The sequence below is a fragment of the Rhinopithecus roxellana genome, chromosome 15 (genome assembly GCF_007565055.1).
Source record: "Rhinopithecus roxellana isolate Shanxi Qingling chromosome 15, ASM756505v1, whole genome shotgun sequence".
Classification (NCBI taxonomy): Eukaryota; Metazoa; Chordata; class Mammalia; order Primates; family Cercopithecidae; genus Rhinopithecus; species Rhinopithecus roxellana.
Genome location: NC_044563.1, coordinates 7,982,892 through 7,997,702, shown reverse-complemented (window position 1 = coordinate 7,997,702; position 14,811 = coordinate 7,982,892). Strand labels below are relative to the sequence as shown.

Here is a 14,811-nt window from a genome sequence, read left to right as displayed (position 1 = left end):
GAGATATCATAACAGATTGAATGCAAAAGCTGTTAAGAGAACCCAGAGGAAAATAGTCCCTTCCGAACTTTTCTCGGCATTGGAATTAAGACCTTGGATTCTGGATCCAACTGCCTGTTGATATTATGGCTCTGCCATTGCAAACTTCATGACCTTGAGCGAATTATTTACCCGCTCTGTGCTTCAGTTTCCTTTTCTGTAAAATCGGTATAATGATACAATTTACCTCCTAGGATTTTTGTGAGATTAAATGAGTAACACCTATATAATACTTAGAATGATGCCTGGAATATAGTAGTGGTTCCACCAATATTTGCCCTCATTATTTTTACTATTGTTACTATTCTAGTTGATCAGCTCTTCAACATTGAAGATCTTGCAGCATTAATGTAGAATTTGCGGGCCAAACCATTCCACCAACCAACTCATCTTTCCACACACCATTGGAGTAGGAGCCACTAGGTGGAGTCTCTTAGTGAAATCAGCAGGAGATGTCATCAACCAGAGAAGTTAGATGACTGGGTCACCCCAGGCCTTGGGCTTTGGTTCCTATCTTTGCAACACCACATTGCTGTCCTTTAGCTGAAAGAAGGCATGACTAACAGAGGTGACCACACCAAGGTGACCATTTGATTTGGGGAGAGGGACATATGGCATTGCCAAGAGGCAGAATGTGCTTTATCAGTCAAAATGTCCCCAGAACCCCCTCACTTGAGCCACTCCCCTTTGCTTCAGATAGTTTCCAGCCTTAAGATTCTATGTGTCCTTTGGCTTTTCCTTACAAGCAGAAGTCATTGCTAAATAATATTTTAACACATCTTTATTCCCACAGTGCTAGTCAACAACATTGTTCACAATCACAGTCCTCTGAGTGGCACCCCACAATTGAGAAGGGCAGAGAAATGAATAATTCAATAATGCTGAAAGTCATCAATGCAATCAGAATTCCCTGTAACAGAAGAAGAAAAAAAAACGAAGAGTCATGATGTTAGCAGGGTAATGGTTTTTCTGATTATAGTAACATAGCAATGTCCAGATAATAAAAGCTTCCCCACATATCTCAAGTATATCTGATGCTTAGGAATCAAATCAGTGAAGGATTATGAGTGTATACATCTATTTTAGTATAGGATAGCATAGCATAGCATAGCATAGCATAGCATAGCATAGCATAGCATAGCATAGCATAGGATAGGATAGCATAGGATAGCTAGCATAGCATAGCATAGCATAGCATAAGCATAGCATAGCATAGTATAGCTAGGATAGCATAGCATAGCATAGCATAGCATAACATGGGATAGCATAGCATAGCATAGGATAACATAGCATAGGATAGCATAGCATAGGATAGCTAGCATAGCATAGCATAGCATAGGATAGCATAGCATAGCATAGGATAGCATAGCATAGCATAGTGTAGCATAGCATAGCATAGCATAGCATAGCATAGCATAGCATAAGATAGCATAGCATAGCATAGTATAGCTAGGATAACATAGCATAGCATAGCATAGCATAGCATAGCATAGCATAGCATAGCATAGCATAAGATAGCATAGCATAGCATAGTATAGCTAGGATAACATAGCATAGCATAGCATAGCATAGCATAGCATAGCATAGCATAGCATAGCATAGCATAGCATAGCATGGGATAGCATAGCATAGCATAGTGTAGCGTAGGATAGCATAGCGTAGCATAGTGTAGCGTAGGATAGCATAGCGTAGCATAGTGTAGCGTAGGATAGCATAGCGTAGCATAGTGTAGCGTAGGATAGCATAGCGTAGCATAGTGTAGCGTAGGATAGCATAGCGTAGCATAGTGTAGCGTAGGATAGCATAGCGTAGCATAGTGTAGCGTAGGATAGCATAGCGTAGCATAGCATAGCATAGCATAGAATAGCATAGCATAGCAGGACATATCTTTTTAGAGAAAGGCATATAAAATAATACACTTGATTTATGTATGTAGGAAATAGTCCATTTTATAAATGCATAAAATGCAAAGAAATGCATATATAAAAGGTGGTCTAATGAAGGGGAAAGAAAGAAGGTGAAGAAACAGGAAAAAGAATTAAAAATAGAAAAGAAAAAGAGGGAAAAAAGAAAACTATTGGCTCAGAAGAAGAGAAAGCAAAAGAGACATAAGAAGCATAGGCTAGTACTTCCACCGTTTTTTTGTTTGTTTTGTTTTTTTTTTTTTTTTTTTTGAGATGGAGTTTCACTCTTATCACCCAGGCTGGAGTACAATGGCAAGATCTCGGCTCACTGCAGCCTCCAACTCCCAGGTTCAAATGATTCTCCTGCCTCAGCCTTCCGAGTAGCTGGGATTACAGATGCCCGCCACCACACCGGGCTAGTTTTTGTATTTTTAGTAGAGACGGGGTTTCACCATATTGGTCAGGCTGAACTCCTGACCTCAGGTGATCTGCCCGCCTTGGCCTCCCAAAGTGCTCTGATTACAGGCATGAGCCACCATGGCCTGGCCCCAGCTGTGCTTTTTTCAATCATGGCAAAAGACCTTCAAAATGTTTTGTATTTTGGCACTATGAGCATAAATAGAGATGCACATCTTGTTAGTAGCCCAGAGGCTGCACACCTGCACTTACCAGTTAAAGTTTGCAGTCTTCTGAGAGCTTTACTTTATACTCAGGTTGCAAAGGTTAATATGGTTAACATCCTTTCCTAAAGCCTTATTTGTCTACTATATTTTAACTGTAGGTTGAGTAGCTGTTTTAGAGCCACATGGTTTTTAATGGCCACATAATAGTTCATGGTGTAGTTTGTCACCATTCATTTATTCTTTTGTGACAGGAACTGACTGATTTCCTCTTTCTTTCTTTTTTTTTTTTTTTTGTTTTGTTTTACCACTCTGAACAATGCTGCAATAGCATTCTTGTACATGTACCCTTATATAGGTGGTTTAATTGCTGTAGAGCTAGACATCTGGGTCTGTTTATCATTCAGGTAAGTAAATGTCTCCTTGCTTCCCAAAATGGCAGTGACATTGCCATTCATTGTTAAATTAATTGACCTTTCCCTGACTGTTAGTGAATTGGAGCATTATCGTATGTTTGGCCATCATAGTTTCCTTTTGTAAATTCCTTCCTCATATTCTTTATCTTTTAAAAATTTTGTTCTTGACTTTTCTTGTCAGTTATATGCACTCTGTATATAAAAACATGAAAATGTTGCTGTTATCTGCTTTAAAACTATATTTTCCATTTTAACTATAGCAAAGTTTGTATATAAAGAAGTCTATTTTAGCTGGTTGTGGCAGCTCATGCCTGTAATCCTAGCACTTTGGGAGCCCGAGGCGGGTGGATTGCCTGAGTTCAGGAGTTCGAGACCAGCCTGGGCATCATGGTGAAACTCTGTCTCTACCAAAATACAAAAAATTAGCTGGGCATGGCGGCATGTGCCTATAATCCCAGCGACTCGGGAGGCCAAGACAGGAGAATCGCTGGAACCTGGGAGACAGAGGTTGCAGTAGGCCGAGATCACGTCACTGCACTCCAACCTGGGCAACACAGCGAGACTCCATCTCAAAAAAAAAAAAATAAATTAAGAAGTGTATTTTATCTCTTTTTCTTTCCACGTCAAGATATATCACATTTTTATCACCCCAGTGATAAAATGTGTCCCTTCCCAATCAATCCTCTTGTGTCCCTTCCCAATCAATCCTCCCACCCCACTGACAGCCACACTTCTGATTTCTAGTATCATGTAAATTTACCTGTTTAGTTTTTATCTGAAATTGTTTGCCTCAATATAACAAATTGAAATTCGTTCATGCTCCTCTGTGTGTCAGTAGGTTGTTCTTTTATATTGCTGAGAAGTATTCTACTATTTGAATAATTAACTTGTTTTAGCCATTCTGTTGTTGATAGAAATTTGAATTCCTTACCAGATTGACTATAATGAATAGGACTGCTATAAACATTTTTGTATGTATCATGAGACATCAAGTAGGTGTATGATTAACTTTGTTAAAAACCACCAAATAGTTTCCCGAGGTGGTTGAACCACTTTCCACTTTCCATTTCCACCAAAAGGGTCTAAGAGTTCCAGTTGCTTCACATTCCTTCCAACACCCGGTATTGCCGGTCCTTTTAATTAAAATGATTCTGGTGTGTGTGGAGTAGTGTCTTATTGTGATTTTAATTTGCATTTATGTGATGATTAATAATGTTGACCACGTTCCCACATGCTCACTAGCCATTTATCTATCTTTGTGAAGTACTTGCTCAAGTCTTACTCTTTTTTTGGCCTTTTTATTACTGATTTTCAGGAGTGTTTAATATATTCTGGATGTGGGTCTTTTGTGAGAGAGATATATAGAGAGAGAAAGAGGAAATTTTCTCCCTTTCTGTGCTTTGGTAGTCCATTTTATTTATTTTATTTTTCCCCTATGGTTAGTCCATTTTATGTTCTATCTAAGAAAGCTTTATCTACTCCCATGGTCATGAAGATATTCTCCTAAGTTCCCTGCAGCCCATACCCTCAAGCTTTATAGTTTAGGATTTCACATTTAGGTGTATCACTGATTGATGTTTGAATGTGAAATCAATTGTGTACTTCTGGTATCCACTGACTTGGCCATGGTTTATTATCATATATAATGCTGAATTTGATTTTTTAATATTTTATTTCAGATTTCTTCATGAAGTTTACAAGATAGAATTACCTGTAATTTTTAAATATTTTATAATGTCATTATCATGTTTTCATGTCAAACTTGTGACAGCCTCACACAAATATTTGTGAGTTGAAAAGTCAACTGAAAGTATTCAGTTTGCTGGTGTTTCTTTTCTAAATGTTTGGAAGAATTAGTCTACTCCTGCAGGGCTTTGCTTTTTCTTTTTAGAGAGAAAGTTTTAAATTATGTATTTGATTTTTTATTAGATATAAGACCAGTTGGATATATACATTTTTTCCTGTGTCAGTCATGGCAGGTGGTTTTGCATAGTTTATAAGGAATTTGTCAATTTCATCTAAAGCATCAAGTAATTTTTATGTTAATAGTTTCCTCATATATTCTTGGCTATTGTATTTATAGTGATACACCTTCATTTCTGATAATGATAGTTTGTATTTTCTCTTTTTTCTTTTTAAATATCTAGGAGTTTACCAATTTTATTAGTTTTTCAAACATCCATATTTAGCTTTATTTTATCTTGTCTATTGTTTGTGTTGTATTTCATTAGTTTTTATCTCTATTCTTTGTTATCTCTATTATAGAATACTATATCTCAATTCTTTCATTTTCTTTATGTTTAATTTTTTAATCTAACTCCTTGGTATGAATATTTAGATAATTTATTTTTAGTCTATTTTCTTTCCCAATACTTGCATTTGAGGTTATAAAATTTCCTCTAAGCATGCTTTAGTTGTATCAATTTATATAAATATTTCTATTATTTTGTTTTTGATATATTTTTTATTTCTATTGTAAATTCTTTGAGCCTTGTATAACTTAGAATTTCAAAACAGTTTTGGGCCTTTTTTTCCTTTTTAAAATTGACATTTAATTCAGTTCCATCGTTTTCAGAGAATATATTGTGTATGATTTTAATCCTTTGAATTTTGTTGAGGCTTGCAGGCTCAGCATATGGCTAATTGTTGAAAATGCTCTAAGTGAAATCATGAAATCTCTCAAATTTGTCAGCTGTTTTTCACTTTCATTGTGGGTTTTTTTGTTTTGTTTTGTTTTGTTTGTTTTTTTGAGACAGAGTCTTTCTCTGTTGCCCAGGCTGGAGTGCAGTGGCGCAGTCTCGGCTTGCTTCAACGTCTGCCTGCCAAATTCAAATGATTCTCCTGCCTTAGCTTCCTGAGTAAGGAAGCTGGGATTAAAGCCACCTGCCACCATGCCCTGCTAATTTTTGTATTTTTAGTAGAGACGATGTTTCACCATGTTGGCCAGCCTGGTCTCGAACTCCTGACCTCAAGTGATCTGCCCCCTCTTGGCCTCCCGAAGTCCTGGGATTACAGGCCTGAGCCATCGTGCCTGGCTATTTCACTTTCATTTCTGAAGAACATTTTCACCAGGCCTAGAATTTTGGATTGGCATTATTTTGTTTTAGCACTTTAAAGATGTCATTCTATTGTCTTCTCACTTCTCACTTCCATCAGTTAGTTAGATAGGAGGAATAAGTTCAAGAGATCCGTTATACAGCGGGGTGCCCATAGTTAATGACAGTCTACTGTATTCTTTTATTTTATTTTACTTTACGTTCTGGGATACATGTGCAGGACATGCAGGTTTGTTACACAGGTATACATGTACCATGGTGGTTTGCTGCACTTATCAACCTGTCATCTAGGTTTTAAGCCCCACATGCATTAGGTATTTGTTCTAATGCTCTCCCTCCTCTTGTCGCACTAACCCCCAACAGGCCTTGGTGTGTGATATTCCCCTCCCTGTGTCCATGTCTTCTCATTGTTCAACTCCCACTTATGAGTGAGAACATGTGGTATTTGGTTTTCTGTTCCTGTGTTAGTTTGCTGAGAATGATGGCTATTGTATTCTTAAAAGTGCAAAGATAGTGAATGTTAAGTGTTCTCACTGCAAAAGTGATAACTATGGGAGGTAATGCCTTTGTGAATTAGATTTAAACATTCCACAATGTATATACGTACTTCAAAATATGTTATATGTGATAAATACATATGATTTTTATCTGTCAATTAAAAATGTCAGTTGACAGTATTATGTAGTTATTGAGTGTAGTGTTTGTTCTATATATGACATTTAGGTCAATTTTATCAATTGTGTTCAAAATCCTATAATTTTGTGGTCTGTCTACATTCTTTCAGTTGCTGAGAAATGTGTGCTAAAATTTCTTATGATGATTTTAGTTTTCTCTAGTCATGATTTTCAGCTGAATTAGCTTTTCCTTTTGGCTTTGAGTTGTTACGAGGAGCATTCAAACCCAGAAATGTAATATTTCTCTTGTCGATTGACCCTTTTATTACAGAAAGTCCTCTATTATACGTTTAATAAATACTTCTTGCCTTAAATCTGTTTGTTTGCTACTAGTGTAGCTGTTTCTTGTAAACAGAATGCAGTCGTGTTTTGTTTTGTTTTTTTAACTTTTATTTACTGGGACCATCTTTTTAAAAAATTTAAATTTTTTAATTTTCTATTTTTATGGGTACATAATAGTTTTACATAGAAAATCTTCAATTTCACTTTCTATGATTTTATATTTCCTGAGGTATTTTAAAGTTTATCATTTATTTCTTAAAACATGATAAATACTGTGGTTTAAAAATCTCTTCTAATATACTTAGTATCAGAAGTTTGTGGGTGCTATTGTTTTTGCTATATTCTGTTTCTATTAGTTGTCATTTGCGTTGTCTTATTTCTTTTTATGCCTCTTTTGAGTGCGTACTGTTAATTTTCAATGGAAAATTTGATGGGAATTTATTGAGATTAATGAACGTTTTTCCCCTGGATAGACTTCGGTTTTGCTTCTGCCACGTACCAGGGGCACCACATACCAAGACCAAATTCAGGTATTCTTGCCTCACCCAGTTTATGCCCAGCAAAGGTCAGTGGGGATCGGGGTGTGCAAGGAGGTTGTCAAGGGGTTTGACCTGTGACCACACTTCTCGAATACTTCTTCTTTTTAAACTGTTCAGCAACTCTCCTTTGCTGTTTGGGGGCAGGGTACTTTGTATATCTTTTTGTCCTTACCTGAAGAGCATCGTAGCCTCTCTAAGACCTAGTTTCATATGGAGAAAATCTCTTTTAAGTCTTTATATCTTGAATGGACGTGAAACTTTGACTTCTTTCTCTTTCAGTCCACATGGACCAGGGATTGGATTGCAAATCAGCATCACTGGCAAGTGGGTCTGAAGACATGAGCAGCTTTCATGCTCTTCAGAATTCCACTTGCAAATTTCAGGTTGCAGGCTTTCCTCTACAAATTGGTTTAGTAGTTCCAGCTGACCTTTCAGCTTTTTAACGCCTTTAAGGTTGTTTTGGGCCGGGCGCGGTGGCCCAAGCCTGTAATCCCAGCACTTTGGGAGGCCGAGACGGGCGGATCACGAGGTCAGGAGATCGAGACCATCCTGGCTAACGCGGTGAAACCCCCGTCTCTACTAAAAAAATACAAAAAAAGCTAGCCGGGCGAGGTGGCGGGCACCTGTAGTCCCAGCTACTCTGGAGGCTGAGGCAGGAGAATGGCGTGAACCTGGGAGGCGGAGCTTGCAGTGAGCTGAGATCCGGCCACTGCACTCCAGCCCGGGCGACAGAGCGAGACTCCGTCTCAAAAAAAAAAAAAAAGGTTGTTTTGTTTTTTTTTTTAATAAAAAACTTCTGTTTTCAGAGAAGAGTTGATTCACGTAGCCATACTTAACCATTACCTAAATCAGTCTCCCTGTTTTCTGCACTTTGGTCCTGCTTTCTGTGGACCTGGTGTATTCAAATGTTAAGTATTTCTTGGGCTTTGCCTTAAGAAATATCTTCTAATATGACCCCCCGCTTTGCCTTAGATGGTGGGTTTTCAATTTCCTCAGCAATTTTTGATGGATTTGGTAACTCTCTGTTTCTCTCCATGTGGATCAAACCTTTTACATTCTTTTACACTAATCTTAGTGGTATTTTGGAAGCAGCTAAAATAAATGCCCCTTTTCAATCTTATCATGCTTTATCAGAAGTTCAGCCCGTTAAAACCAAATCAAGAACTGTAAAAACACGCCACTGTGATTCTAATGTACATATAGGACTATAAACTACAGCCATACCGCTGTACCTTTTTTTTTTAGTGTATCATTTTATATTTGTATTATACTGATTTGTGTATATGTTTTATCTCTTGTGCTCCTGTGAATTCCTAAAGGTGGGAGTTATAATGGGTTTATTTTTTCTCTTCCACAATGCCTGGTATAATATCTATCAAATATTATGGGTTTCATAAATGTTTGTCAATAAAAGACAAGACATGGGTGTCCACAACATGATCTGAATGGTGCTGATTGAGTGCTAATAAATATTTTCTATTAAGCCCTTTACTTCTCACTCTATAAATGCAACATACTTACCATGAACAGGACAGTAACAGCATTACAATGACTATTTTGGTGAGAATAACCACAGATGTAGTTTTGATCTAGCATGAAACCAAATGTGAGGAGAATGATTCCAGCTATTGCTCCCAGGGCACTAAGGAAATTCATTATTCGGGTCAGTATTATCTGAAATAGAATAAGAACATAACAATGTGACTCGGGCCCAGCCCGTACTACAAACAAAGCAACGAGTGCAGAGAATGGAGAGCAGGATTTTAGTCACAGCATCTTAATGGCACGAGGCAGCTCTGTGATCCTATGCGAATTGCTTCACATCTTTGGGCTTCAGGCCCTCATCTACACAATGAGGGGATCCTGTGAACTTTTAATAACCTTCCCATTCCCCATATTCTATGCCTCAATTAACTCTCATTCAGTTGGGAGGAAAGGTGTGCCTGTAACGATTGCATTTTGATTCTCTGGTGAAAGTCATGGTCTATTTACATTTTTGTTTTCAGACTCCTATATTTAATTAAATGCTGCACTTCTTTGCCGTTTTTAATTTCTCCCTAAAATGACAAACTAAGGATTTTCAGTCCTTTTCTAAAATCATGTATTGGCATAGTAATATTTTATGTCTTCAATTCTTTGAGTAAAGTAAAAATATTCTACTTACAATTTATCTATACCTTTACATTCACTAGCACCGTATTCTTTATTTTGAGATTCTGTTTATGTTTTAATTAGATTGTCTACAGTTTGCCTTTCATATGAGTCAAAGTAGTGCCTGTCAAAGTGCCTGGAATGTTGTAAATACCCAGAAAACAAAAAAGAATGAATAAGTAACTGGAATATTGAAATAATTCTACCATTAATTGACTGGGAATTTGGACAAGTTATTTAACGATTGTAAACCTCAGTGTCTTCATACACAAAATAAGAGCTAAACTAGATGACCAGAGAAACTTTCTCCTCTGGCGTACTGGGTTATAATTCTAGGAAAACAGGAAGCAATGCTGTTTATTGGTATCAATACTTGATAGTTTGTGGAATTATGGTGACTTAATGATTTTACAAACTTTTTTCAAGGCCAGGATAAATTATTTGAAAGTTATATATTTTTAATAAAGTGGAAATAGTGAAAATGTAACTCATTACTGTTGTGTGTGTGTGTGTGTGTGTGTGTGTGTGTGTGTGTGTGTGTGTGGTAGAGTCTTGTTCCATTGCCCGGGCTGGAGTGCAGTGGCATGATCTCAACTCACTGCAACCTCCGCCTCTCGGGTACAAGCAATTCTCCTGCCTCAGCTTCCCGAGTGGCTGGACTACAGGTGTGTGCCACCACACCTGGCTAATTTTGTATTTTTAGTAGAGATGGGGTTTCACCATGTTGGCCAGGCTGGTCTTGAACTCCTGACCTCGTGATCCACCCGCCTCGGCCTCCCAAAGTGCTGGGATTACGGGCGTGAGCCACCATGCCTGGCTACAAAATATATTTTTAATAAAGTAGAAATATAACTCACCAGAGTTTCTGTGGTTTTTCTTTTCAGTGCAATTAGGAAGGCTCCAGAATTAATGAACTGTTAAGAGGAATAAATATGTTAATGATGATGGCCATGTTTAGCTGATGTCGAGTTCTTACAGAATAGACCTCTATGCAATTCTTTTACATGCCTGCCTTCTAAGTTTGCACACTCCTCAGGGCAGTGAGAAGGGTAAGTTGCTTTATATGACTTTCCGCAAATGGAATAGTGGATGAAACACTGGTCTGCAAATCCGCTTTAGCCCTATTTATTTGAACATGAACATTTTTTTTTTTTTAACCATACAGGGCTTTGGTTTGCTCATCCATGTTCCTTTTATAGCTATTGTGAACTCAGCTTTGATCTCGTGACAAAGGGATGTCAAGTCAGTTTATAATCAAGATCAGATTCCATCTTACTATAATCCAGTGTATTCTCTTGGATGGGAACATAAGGTGGGGTTGCGGTGAATGTGCTGGTAGTTCTTAAAAATCTCCAAGATCTTTCTTGGAAGTGGGTCACACGTGGTAGCATTGTTGTCTAGTGGAAATTTCAAATCTGATTACAGCACATCCATGTTTACATTTCTAGCCCCTTCATGGGCATTTTGCAGCCTCATCCCTCCACCGTCACTCCCCGTGCTGAACTCTCATAGTTCACATAATAGAAAATGCTCTCCCATACCTTCAGCCTTTGCTCATTTTTCTCTCTTGGCATGCAACAAGGCATCTCTAATCCTTACACTCAGGCATCCCAACTCCCATCTTCTGTGTGTGTCCTCACCTGATTAACTATTCACCCTTTAAAACTCGTTCAAGCTGGAAATGTCTCTGGGCATTGTCCCCTCTGTTTTGTTGGTGCCTTTCCTATGGAGGCAGCTCCTGTGTCTATTCTCCCTCATCACACCCTATGTTACTTGTCTGACTCCTCACTCAACTGAGGCCTTGAGCTCAGGGACTGCTGTCTTTTCCCTGAATCCATTGCCCTGCCCATGCTCTGGCACTAAATTAGGTCCTAAGTTAATGTTTATTGATTGTTACTAAGTTGGGTTTAATAAATACCTCTCTGCAGCTTAAAAGGTATATCTGAGAAACCCTTCCCACTGCACTTCTGTAAAGAATAAATTCCTCCTTCCTCTCTGCCTGCATAAGCACTTCCTGCACCTCTGTGATAATATTTACCACACTGCCTTGAAGTGATCTGTTTACATGCTTTCTTGCTAGACTGAGAGGTCTTTGGGGGAGAGGCTCATTGCCTTTCTCTGTGTATCTGGCTTATAATAGATGGTAACTAATTTTGAATGAATGAATAGCCAAATAAACAACTTCAAGCCTCAAAAGAAATATTCCCAAAGGAACTTCAAGACCTAATGATAAAATATCAGTGACTGTGATGAACAAATGGGGAAATCATTTCAACAAGGTTAGTTTTTTGCACTTTTGAAAGCATATCATACAACTAGATCTAGCTTATTTAATTGCAAATAATTCCCTAACATCCTGGTTGGCATGGCTTCAAATTGAACTTGATTGACTATACTCACCAAAACAGAGCCCCAGAATGGATATCCTGAAAGAAATATAAAGGGAAACCTTGGATATGGTTTTAACAAGGTGAAAAGGAAGATAACTCCAAAAGAAAAGGTCATAATTCCAAACAGGATCTGGATAGTCTGCAAATAGAGGAAAAAGTCATGGTGAGGAAAAGCCAAGTGATAGTTTCCCTTCTGTTTAGAAGATTTTCTTTTGGTTAAAAGGATTTGGCAATTACTCTCTTTGATAATTAGGGGAAGAATAATAGAAGTCCCTTTGTGATGCTCCTGGGTACTTTCTGAATTCCTCTATATGGTATTTGGTGAGGGGTAAAATGATCTAAATCAGTGCTCGTGAAAATGTGATCCATGGATTGGCAACATCAGGATCACTTGGGAGCCTGAAATGTGAACTATCAGGCCCTATCCCATACTTACCGAACAGTCTCCAGGTGAGGCTGGGAAATCTGTGTCTTCATAAGCTCTTCAGCTCTTTAGCCCGTAAATATGAATGTTTGAGAAACACTGAATTATAAATGAGTATACCAGGCTGGCCTCAAGCAGAAATGACCTGGAGATGGCCAATTCTCTGAGCCTGTGGAGGTATTGTCACACTCTCAGGCCCAGAGGACTCCCCATCTCTTTGGGTTTTTCGGGTTTTTTTTTTTTTTTTTCTCTCTCCCTCTCTGAGTCACTCTTATGATGCACTGTGACACCAGGCAGTGGTTTGACAAGTGCTGGGGAAGACTAATGAGGACAACATACAAAAATGGAAGGTGTACAACGTGTGAGTCTATGTGCTCTGCTCTCTTCTTCTCAGCCCACCTTCTCAGTCTGAGGAATCTCATTTACTGCCATAGCAACTATCACTTTTTAAGTAGGTGAGTCCTAAATGATAGCATGTTTTTGTCAAGTCCAGACCTATGTGATTCGTTCTTGTCAAACATCCTCTCTCAAATGTCCCACTAACACTCTATATTCACATATTCTTAAAGAAGAATTGGAATGGGCTCCTACCTTCAAACATGTGCCAAGAGATAATTTTCCTGGCCTTTCCCCTGCCTCAGTAGAATATACATAGGGGCAAGTCTTACTTACCCCTATGATTTTCATTTTTGTAGCAAATAATTTTTGCAAGGGGCTTTGAGTCGAAAAGGTCGTGGTTGAAAGTTCTGTGGATTCATATTCTGGAGCAATGATTTCTGGAGGAAATACCAGAAACACCGGACTGTGTGCGGTGCTTGAATCCATGATGGTGTCGGTGAAAATCTGAAAGGAGATTATTTAGTTGGTACTTCAGCCTCGACCATGTTCTTGTCTTGTGCTAAGGCTGCCTGGAGCACTGGAATTGTTTGCTTTGTCTTGGAATTATAGAACCATAGAGTCACAGAGTCATAGAATCTCAGGACGGCTCGAGATCCCAAGACAGCTCTAAGTAAAATGCCTGGGACTGGGGATCGGACAACCTGACAAGTAGTCCTGGTTTAGTTAGGGGTTTACTGTAACTTTTGGCAAGTCGCATCCCCCTTTCCTGGTTTCTGATTCCTCGTATGTACATTGACCAAATCGGACTAGATGATCGACATATAAAGACATTTTAGGGACCGCGTAGGGTGGCTCACGCCTGTAAGCCCAACACTTTCGGAGGCTGAAGCGGGCAGATCGCCTGAGGTCAGGAGTTAGAGACCAGCCTGGCCAAACCCCGTCTCTACTAAAAATATAAAAAATTAGCCGGGTGTGGTGGCGCCTGCCTGTAGTCCGAGCTACTCGGGAGGCTGAGGCATGAGAATCGCTTGAACCCAGGAGGCAGAGGTTTCCTTGAGCCGAAATTGCACCACTGCACTCCAGCCTGGGAGATAGAGCGAGACTCTGTCTCAAAAAAAACAAAAACAAAAAAACAGAAAGGACATTTTGGTTACCAAATGGCAACTAGATACACATTTATTCCAGTTCCATATCTTCAGACGCAGGTAGAACGCAAAACCTCTCAGGCCACGGAACAAATTAACCACTTCTTAAAGTATAGATAACATCCATTTTTCCTGTCACTTTGTGGTTTTGCCACCTGATTTAAGTAGCTTTAGCTGTGTAATAAATCCCTCAAAATGTAGTTACTTCCGGCAACCACCATCGGCTTTTGTTTACACACCATGGGTCCTGTGTGTGGTCTCTTATCTGAGCCTGCTCAGCACTTCTCAACTAGGCTCTCTGATGCAACTGTGGTCACCTGGTGGGGTGTTCAATTCCGTGAGTTAGGATGGCCTCAGTCGTGTCTCTGGCAGTTGGCAGACTCTTGGTTCTCTTCCAATTCACAAATACTTTTCAGACCTCTGCTGAGTCATGTGTGCTAATGTTGTATTGGCCAAGCAAATTTCCTAGACAACCCAGATTGGAGGGGTAAGAAAATAGGTCCCCTAATGTCTTCATGGGAAGATGTGTACTTCCATCTTGAAGGGACAAGAATGAAGGGAGGGGAACAATTTGTGTCTATTTTTAACTGTACCTTGTCATTTTCTGGTGTTTCCTATTGAGATCAGGTCTTCCTTAATTGAACCTCATGATGTGACAGCCTCTAGTCACTTGCCAGTTAGAATATTTTAAAAGGCCACCCCTCCCTCACAATTTCTTTTCTCTGAACGTATCCATCTCTTGTTCAATTTTCTATGGACGTTGAATCATAATGGTGATTATCCTTCATGAACATCATCTGATGTTGTGTTAGCATTCCCTAGGTTAAGCGCA

General features: G+C 38.9%; 1 protein-coding gene across 1 annotated transcript; it reads right to left on the bottom strand.

The window, feature by feature from the left end:
• Positions 1-805: 805 nt before the first annotated feature.
• MS4A5 (membrane spanning 4-domains A5) lies at positions 806-13,423 on the bottom strand. The gene is made up of 5 exons (XM_010384980.2): positions 13,168-13,423; positions 12,082-12,210; positions 10,539-10,595; positions 9,052-9,204; positions 806-949 (listed from the first exon to the last, which is right to left on the bottom strand). The coding sequence occupies exons 1-5, from the start codon at positions 13,318-13,320 to the stop codon at positions 839-841; spliced, it is 603 nt and encodes a 200-aa protein (XP_010383282.1). The 5' UTR covers positions 13,321-13,423; the 3' UTR covers positions 806-838.
• Positions 13,424-14,811: the final 1,388 nt, after the last annotated feature.